Source organism: Pygocentrus nattereri, chromosome 18, assembly GCF_015220715.1.
Source record: "Pygocentrus nattereri isolate fPygNat1 chromosome 18, fPygNat1.pri, whole genome shotgun sequence".
NCBI classification, from domain to species: domain Eukaryota; kingdom Metazoa; phylum Chordata; class Actinopteri; order Characiformes; family Serrasalmidae; genus Pygocentrus; species Pygocentrus nattereri.
Window position 1 is genome coordinate 12,013,073 of NC_051228.1, and position 9,823 is coordinate 12,022,895.

General features: G+C 39.9%; 1 protein-coding gene across 1 annotated transcript; it reads right to left on the reverse strand.

Moving 5' to 3' along the window:
* Positions 1 to 3,033: 3,033 nt before the first annotated feature.
* LOC108439241 (olfactory receptor 1496-like) lies at positions 3,034 to 8,616 on the reverse strand. The gene is made up of 2 exons (XM_017717511.1): positions 7,678 to 8,616; positions 3,034 to 3,054 (listed from the first exon to the last, which is right to left on the reverse strand). Exons 1-2 carry the CDS (start codon positions 8,614 to 8,616, stop codon positions 3,034 to 3,036), a joined length of 960 nt encoding a protein of 319 aa, XP_017573000.1.
* Positions 8,617 to 9,823: the final 1,207 nt, after the last annotated feature.

Sequence of the window (9,823 nt, forward strand, 5' to 3'; positions counted from 1 at the left end):
CCTTTTCAATACCTCTTGGATGTGTTGCACATGGGTTTCAATGGAAGGCAAGTAAAGAGAATATCATCCAAATAGGCGATTACAAATCATCCTAACATGTCTCAGAGAATGTTATTAATGAGTGTCTGGAAAACAGCGGGGGCGATAGAGAGCCCAAATGGCATCACCAAATACTCTTAATGCCCCTAGTGGATTAAAATGCTGTCTTCCATTCATCCTCTTCCTTAAAGCAGATTAAATTGTAGGCACTACGGAGATCTAATTTGGTTAAATACTGGGCCCCTTGGAGTTGTTTCAGAGCTACTGGGACTAGGGGTAGAAGGTATGAACAGGATATTTGATTGAGGGCTCTATAGTCCTCCATATTCTTCTTGATAAAGAAAAAGCTAGATGCGATTAGAGAAGTGGAGGGTCTGATGAATCCTTTTTCTAACACTTTGTCAATATACACATCAAGGGCTTTTTGTTCTTGCTATGTCAAAGGATACACTCTAGCCTTGCATAGCACTGGGTATTCTATGAGGTCTATGGCACAATCATAGGGCCTATGATTGTGGGCCTCTCTAACCTATTGGTAACTAGCAAAGATACTTTCTCTAGATAGACAAAGCACTTCTTGTAAGTCGCTCTGTATAAGAGCGTCTGCTAAATGCTGTAAATGTAAATGTAAATCTATGAGGGAGCAATTTGGTAGTGTGTACTTTCTCCACAGTCTGAGCCTGAATAAAGTTCCCTTCAGCCCCAGAATTGATCAGTGCTGAAATGACAAGAAATTTGAGATGAAAGTACAGCAGAACATCACCGATTTAGATACCAACCCCTTTGTGGGAACACTCACCACATCTGTCCAGGGGTCGACGCCTTGCTTTGTGGTGGTCTCAAGCGACAGTCCTGAAGTCATGGACCAGCTTGACCACAATACATACAAATATGATGTGTGATATGGTGCTGTCTCTCTTCTTGTGACAAGGTTCAGTGATTTCTGGATTTTCCCTATTGATTTTCACATTAGGCAGTGTGCTTTGTTGAGCTCTGATGTTCCTGTATCTTATTTTGCAGTTCAAGAGGTGATCTAGCTTGATAGCCAAGGTGATAAGCTGGTCCAAGGTAAGATCATTGTCTTTGCTGTCTAGTTCTTTCAGTACATTCATGTGAAGTCCTTGATGAAAAATTACTAGGAGAGCTGCCTCATTCCATCCACTGCTAACAGCTAGAGTTCTAAATTCTTTCCCTGATACAACTGGGATAAGCATTCACCACTACTTTCTTACTCTTACTTTCATTTTGGTGATCAAAGACTAATTTGAACTCCTTGATGAATCAGGCATAGGACAAGCTACTCAAAGTGGATAATTGAATTTTCAATAAAATTTTCAAAAACATTGAACACTGAAGCAAAAAACCTTTACATTTATCGGGGTTTCCTTCAACATTGTCAGGTTTGCTAACCGGAAAGTGTGTAGGTGAGGCTTCAATTGCAGTGTTAGAGAAAACAGGGTTAACAGCTTGCTCTGCTAGGCTCATACTCCGGAACTGGCTGGTCATATCCTTCACACTGTTTACCAGTTGAAGCAGCTGAACCTGCTGTTCCGCCTGTTGATGGGCCAGCAATTCCAGGGAGTAAGTTACTCCAGACAGCACAGACGTTTTCCCTGTTCCATGAGAGCCATTTGAAAGGGTTCTTGATTCGCCATCTGCATAGTGGTTAAGTATTCTGTAATGCAGTAGCAGAGTACCAGACACTTGCTGATGATATAAGAAGATTTTTAATACACACCAAACACCCGCAGTGAAAAAAGGGGCAAATCACAAACCATACTCAAGTCCAAGCCAAAAAGTCAAAACACAGATCAAACCAAATGAGCAAAGGTACCAAGGGATGAGGCAGAAGTCAGAAACAGGATAAACAAAGCAAAAGGTAAAAAAAAAAAAACCACAGTCATCAAACAGAACAGATAGGAAACACTCAGCAGTCTCATAGAAACAATACAAAGTGTCTAGTTAAAGCTTGGGCTTAAGTACTCTACACTATCTGTCATATGACCACACATACACAGGTGAAGCTAGTTAATAATCAGGAGACCCTGGGTAATGGAGTCCTCTCCGGGCTTGGAGTCAGAGTGTGGATGTTCTGTCACCTGATCTCCCAGAGCATTCTGGGAGATGAAGTCCATGTCCTTCATAGAGGAAGCCAAAGACACTGCTTAAAACATTAGTGTGAAGGGGTGAGGCTTACCTGCTATAGGTTGCATGTGTGTAAACATGCTAGTTCTCACGACATCACAAAAAGTGAAATCAATACAGGCTGAATGTGCAGCTTTATTTTCATATATGGACTATGTAAAATGGAGACTAAACACTACATTTTGAAACTGAAATGTTTATATACCACATCAAACTCCCTTATTAAATAATGTGAGGAAAATTCAAAGAACTGCAAGTAATGAAAACATCACCACTAATATGAGGTGCGAAATGCAGGATTTGTGAGGTCTTATGCAGAGCAAAAGTAATACAAGCTTGCTATTAGATTAATAGAAGGAAATAAAGACATAGGCCATTTTAAACTTAATAAAATTATCATTACATGTTAGTCTCAAGATGGGGCCATGATCCCATAAATATCTTCCAGCTGTGGCAGATTTACAGAAGGACACAGAAAACATGGAAAAGCCACATAACATCAATGATTAGAGTGATTGTGATTTTGGTGACATTCTCCTGATATTTCAGTGGAAATATTTAGCATTTACTCTGTCAAAAGACAAAGTAAGAAGAGTATAAGACTACATGGTCAGGAAAACAGCACGGTTGCCAAACAGTCTTCATAAAATATGTACAGGTTCAATAATCCTTCAAGAATTTTTTTTCTGCCCTGAATATGATGCTTTTCCTCTGTTAATTCTGGGCCAAGCACATGGGCAATGTATGTCTGATTATTTTGCTCAGCTTGAACTTGAGTTGTCTGATTACTACTACTGATTAACTTGACAATTTTATTTGATGAACCACTCTGTTTCTCTGCATACTTTGTTAACCTGCTTTCACCCTGTTCTTCAATGATGAGGACCTCCACAGAACCACAACAGAGAAGGTGTTACTTAGGTAGTGGATCATTCTCAGCACTGCAGTGACACAAACTGTGAAGCAGCAGATAAGCTATCATCTCTGACTTTACATCTACAGGGTGGACCAACAGGGTAGGTGTGTCTGATACCAGCTGAAGATGATAGAACTAGGTGGAACTGTACAGAGGTTCTCTTATGAAAAAAAGGGAACCATGGAACTGGACACAGGATCTGTCCAGCCATCCAGCACTAAGGAGAGTACTGGCCCATCAATGCCTGCCCTCAAGTCTCTGTCAATTGCTACAGAGAGTATTTACTTATCAATGCATGCTCTCAAGGCTCTGCTCAGTGCTGCAGAAAACATTGGCTCATCAATGCCGACCCTCAAGGCTCTGTTCAGTGCAACAAGAAGTACTGGTCTCTCTCAACCTGTCTTCAAAACTTTGTCCAGTGCTGTGGAGAGTACTTTGTTGTTGATGTCTGCCCTCATCATGCCACTCTAAGCTACTTGCCTGTGGTAGTTCTCAGGTCCTCTTCTCCTGACTCCCCATCATGTTCTGGTACCTGCTTTCTGAGCAGCTCCCTGTCGTGTTTCTGATCCTCACGAGTTGGCCTCTCAGGGACCCACACAGCCAGCTCACACTGCTGGTCCTGACCCTGTCGACTCTGTCGACAGCAGATGGACTGCCCTCCTCTCTGGACTTTCTGCCAGCTGTGTCTGCAACTCCTCCTTGTCATGTGTTGAAAAGTGACCATTGACTCATCATAACCCTTTTATACACCCTTTTGTTTGGTGTAGTGTGTGCAACATCTTTGTTTCCTAACCTGAGTTTGAGCCGGTTTCCTTTGTGTGGCGCCCCGTTAACTACGATGCCAGACTACGCCACCCCTTAGTTTATGCCTGGAGCAAAGGGGAGCTCCGCAAGAAATGATGTCACAACACAGATCTTAAAAAATATAAAAAGGACTTTATTAAATTGTTCACACTGTCAGTTTGGTATTAAAAGGAAATTCCCTTTACCAGGGCTTGCTCAGGTACGGAGTGGGAAATCAGCTAGAGCTATTCTATTACACACATGATTAAATTCCCATCAACCCAATCAAAGAAAATCTCAACACAGCAATCGCACTATATTGCACTGCAATCAGGTCACATTAGTGAACACCACAAAGACTCCCAGCTCCAATTGATTCCCAGCTTCGTAGTCAGCAAGCACTGATACTAATGTAGCGCCCCTTTCCCTCTACAGTGAATACTTATGTATGTGTTTACGAGATAAGTACGGGGGCTTGGGTTCCAGTAGTAAATGTCAAATTTGTAAAACTCTTTAGTATTGACTGGATTATGTTGCTAGGTAACCAATAGTACTTAGTGAATTAAATAGACGGTAAACAAAGCAATATCACCCGTTTTAGCTTGATTCAAACTGTAATTCAGTTTATTGCTGCTTATTTTCTCTCTGGATTAATTCTTTGCAAGGTTATCAGTTTAAATACTTCTTGTCCCCTTTTTGGTTCTGTGTAACAACATATGACAAGTGGAGCAATTATGTAAAGAATGTACAATTCACCATAAACACTTAACCATACTCCCAAGATGAACAAAATACACACCTTTACCTTTGTGCAGTAATAACTAAATGAACCAAATCATTTGTTTTCATATATCTAGCATGCAGTGCATATGCCTATGCCGGCTAAAACCCAATGTACCCAATGAACCGGTTGCAGGCCTGTTTCGTGGCTCGGGTGCGTGGTGGCCTTAAAACAGTAAACACACTGGCCGCTTCACTCCGTAGAGCCAGCAAAATGAAATAAAAGGGTGATGTATCGAGCTTTAAGTTATCTTGGTTCAGTAGTTCGGAAGGAAGGTTCGTTACTCACGCCCGGGGCTCCGACCCCGCGGGAAGTTGCTTGGGCTGTTGAAGGTTCAACCGGCCAGGATTAACGAACGGCTCCGACCCCCTCCTCTCAGTGTGGGACGGCTCTCCCGTTGCAGTGATAACAGTCCCTCGTTAACTATTGTATAATTATTTATTTATCAAACTTATGTACCAGAACTTTTTATTTAATTCCTTTTAAAGGGCTACACTAAACTACATAAAATAGATGAGTAAACCCTTGTACTTCCAGCTCCCCAGTTAGGCAATCCAAATACTACTTATGAGGAAGCCCATGTTTGCATACTCACAATTAAGAACACTAGTGTTAAAAACCTAAAACATTTCACAGCAGCATCAGAGGAGGTCTACAAATAAAATCATAAAAATACATAAACCTCGGGAATAAAAGCAGCATAAAAAAAAACACCAGTAAAAAGAAAGAAAGTAAAAGCTAAAAAAAGAAAAGAGCAAAGTAAAACACAAAGAAAAGCAGCAAGGAAAAGCAGCAAAGCAAAGCAACAAAGAAAAGCACACAGAAAAGCAGCCAAGAAAAGCAACAAAGAAAAGAAAACGGCAAAGAAGAGCGGGAAAGAAAAGCAGCCAGTTGCTGTATCGATCGTTCTTCCAGAGTCTAACAAGATGGATCAGGCTCAAGGGACAGGGTTCACATCTGCGCTTAAAACAGCAACGAGCATCAAGTGGGGGCTAGACGTTTATGACAACGCGGACAGCGACGCTCTTACCTGCCCGCTACATACATGGTTCTCGTGTACACATCTAACACGGCCGCAGCAGCGCACCTCCGCACAGCTCGGCTTCCAACACGACACCACCAGTAACCAAGGCACCTCGTTTGTGCCGGTCCATCACTTAAAACCACGGTCTCTTAATCAAGCCAGCCCAATGCTGCAACCACTGCCACCAAACGCTGTTGTTCCTAGCTTAGCCACACCGCTCTAAGGACCCCAGGGTGCCCATATACCTGCCTGACTCGCACTTCACGGCTGGCTCCGTGATTACCTGCCTCCTCCCACACTGACAAGCCAAAGAAAAAAAGGGACCCTACACCAGGGCTACAATCATATTGTTTCTGTTTTCCTCCTTCTTGGTCTTTTGGTTTTGAAAATATGGATCTGCCTTTGCTAATTCTTCTGCCTTGACCCCTGCTTGTTATATGGCCTCTGACTATTGGAATGCCTTCAGCCCCAACATGACAGTTGCTGACATTTAGCTGCTATTTTCTCGTCTACCAATCAAAAATGCTGCTGTCTGAACAAAAGCAAGTTTTCAAGGACAATAGCATCTATCTGGGAGTGTGTTAGAGCTTTATGTTCATGTGTGTGAGGCCATTAGGTCTTTGAGAGATTTTTCATTGCTGTTTGTTACATCATTGATTCAATTTACAGCAAACTTGGTGACTTAAACCTCATTCTTTTTGTTAGGTCAGGTCTGCTTTGGCATGCTAGACATGTTTTGCCCTTTTTGTTTCTTTGGCATGATAGTCCATCTGGTGGCTGTCCGGGAGTTGAGCCTGGCTTACTTCCAGTGTAGTTATTATTGAATTACTATGTCCTATCAATTACATAGTGTAGATCAACTTTTAAACCTACTACATGTTTATACTATTGCAAGATTGTTGCTCAGCTCTGTTTTTATTAATTGCCAATAAACCCATCCATCATGTATATTCCATGTAAATGTTGTTCAATAATGTATTTTACACCCAGGGCAACCATTGGTGCTGAATTCTGTGCTGAAATGCTCCTTATAACAGGCTTACCTGCTGAATGCCAACTCAGAAATATATTAATGCATAAGATTTCATAAGCTCACAAAAACAGTGAAATCAAAACAGGTGTTTGTGCAGCTTTGTTTCCATATATGGACTGTGTAGACTGGGGACTGAATATTACATTTTAATGCTTTAACAATGATTACACACCATATCAAACACTTTTGTTGAAAATGTGTGAATGATAATGAATGAATAACAAATTACAACAGTCAAAGTAAAGAATGTGTTACTACAATGTCTGTCACAAGCATGTATGTGATTAAAGTAGAGAGCTGAGATATACTGTGCTTCTATGCCATCATTGGCTTGGAGTTAACACAACGTTAGCAGAAAGTAACACTGTCTTAGTAATAGTAACTGGGTAATGAAAGGTTATTTATAAAGTGAATTTTAAAAGCAAAATATTGCTGCAGGCAGTGCTGAGCTTAAAATGTCCATATTCCCTACTCTGCTCATCTTCTTTGAGATTAGCAGTGAGAGTGAGAGGCAGTGTTTAAGCAGTGTATAGACATTTATTCAAAGTGAAGTGCATTCAAATACAATCATGTACAATCACCTATTTTAATAAAAAAAAAAAAATATATATATATATATATATATATATATATATATATATATTGTATATATATATAATGCAAGCCTAAATAGAGAAATCTCAGTCCTCTAACTACAAAAACAAAACACAAAAAAAATTGAATGATCCCCTGGTTTATGCCAGTAAGCCAAACTTCTTCTTCTTTCGGCTGCTCCCTTTAGGGGTCGCCACAGCGGATCATCTGCCTCCATCTTGCCCTATCCATTGCCTCCTCTACTTTCACACCAACCATCTCCATGTCCACCTTCACTACATAGTATATATAACTATAGTTATATCATTTTAATTCTTTGCAAAGATTTTCATGGGATTTTTCATTGCAAAATTCACCTTGACTCGTTTGTAGAGTACTTTAATAGATTGCAATACCTCCTCTGTCTTCAGAGTATATATGATGGGGTTTAACATGGGTGGAATTGCTTGTGTCAAAACAGAGTTAATTATTCTAGTGTTTGGATGTATGTATGTTGTAAGAGCTGTAATATAAACACCAATAATTGGCAGATAAAACATGGCCACTAACATGAGATGGGAAGTGCAAGTTTTCATAGCCTTCATTCGATCAACACCATGTGAGATCTTAAGCAGTGCAACACCAATACAAACATATGAGATAGCTATTAGCATCAATGGAAGGCAAAGCATAACAGCAATATTGACATAGGCCATCATGAAATTAGGAGAATTATCATTGCACGCTAGTCTGTAGATGGGGCCATGGTCACAGAAATAACTGTAAACTGTGGTAGAGCTACAGAAGGACAGTCTGGCAATCAGAGCTACACGGACTGCAACAAGAAATATAGAGACAAGCCAGATGCCACCAATGATCAGAGTCATTGTGGTTTTGGTGACAATAGCATGATACCTCAGAGGAAAACATATAGCAATTACTCTGTCAAAGGCCAAAGCAAGCAGAGTATAAGACTGCATTGTCATGAAAAGAAAAATAAAAAACATGCTTGTCAGACAGTCTTTGTAAGATATGTACTGGTCCTCAAGCAGAAACATGTCTGCATACTTTGGAATAAGAGCAGAGCTTCCAAACAGATCAGACAAGGCCAAGTTGAAGACAGCTATATACTTTGCAGTGTGCAGAGTTCGTGCCAGGTATATAGTGCCTATTATAAAAGAATTTCCTAGTACAGTCACAGCGTAGATAAAGCACAAAAACATGTAGTAATACTTTGTATGTTGCATGTTGTACAAACCACTGATGTAAAATGTGGCTGGGCGGATGAATGTAGCATTCTCGAGAGGTACCACAGTGGTCATGTCAGGAGGCTGGTCTTAAATAAAATGTAAGAGAGAATAGTTATACAAACTTCAAATGGATCATCACACTATAAACATGGAATGGATTTTAAAAAATTGATCCACATTAGTTTGATGCAGTACCTTTTGTAGCAGGACAAACCCCGTTTCAACAGGATTTCAGGAGAGATCAAACACATTTATAACCCTCTTATGGTTACATCATCCTCAAAAGCACACCCTCCGAAAAAAAAAAAAAGATCTCAATAGGGAAGATTGTCTACTAAAGTTGAATACATTTGCAGTGTATTATAAGATGTAGTAGTGGATTCTCTCATGAATTACATTTTTACAATCAGTGATGAAGAACAGAATGCAAAGTTGTCATGGTTGTGTCTGCAATGTTTCACTGTAGCACTGCTCTCCAGAAGAAAGAACCCAGTTGTGTTTGATTGGACTGTTAGCTTAAAATGCTACCTGCCATGCATCCATATTTATCCAAATTCGACATCATTTTGATTGAGAAAAGGCTACTGTAATCTTTAGTCTGACAAACAGAAATGGTGATGCCATTTCTGACAAAATCTGACTCATGACCTAAAGGTCAGTGGTCTTGTCAAGCAATTTGCCAGGGTTCAGATCAAAGTTTATCATATGTAAACTGACATATAATTTTGAAATGAACAAAATGTCAAATGGCCAAAAAGAATAAATAAAAATAAAGTTATATAACAAGATTGTGAATATATGCAATTATCCAGGACATTATATAGGTTACATGTCAACAATAATCATATTTTTAATGACAGATACCGTGGTAGACATTTAGGGCCTTCTAAGCTTTCATACAAGGCCCAATGATTTCTCAGAATCTTTCTCAGTCATTGTGATTTTGGTGACATTAGCTTGATATCTTATTGGAAAACGTTTTTATTTACTTTGTCAAAATGCAAAGTAAGCAGAATATAGGACTGCATGGTCATGAAAACAATATGGTTTCTAAATAGTCTTCATAAAATATGTACAGGTTCAATAATCCTGAATTTTTTTTCTGCCCTGAATAGTATGCTTTTCCTCTCTTAATTCTGGGCCAAGGGCATGGGCATTGTATGTCTGATTACTTTGCTCAGCTTGAACTTCGAGTTGTCAACATGTTTGCTGGTATAGTGGTCTCAAGCACAGCTGAGCTTCACCAAACATCAAATAATATGGAGTCTTACAAGTAGAC

Excerpts from the sequence above, each read along its gene's own strand:
- LOC108439241 (XM_017717511.1), bottom strand. The coding sequence starts at position 8,616 with ATGACCACTGTGGTACCTCTCGAGAATGCTACATTCATCCGCCCAGCC. Across the intron at positions 3,055-7,677 it reads TTAAAGTACTCTACAAACGA|AACAGGGTGAAAGCAGGTTA; the intron begins GTCAAGGTGAAT and ends TCATCATTGAAG.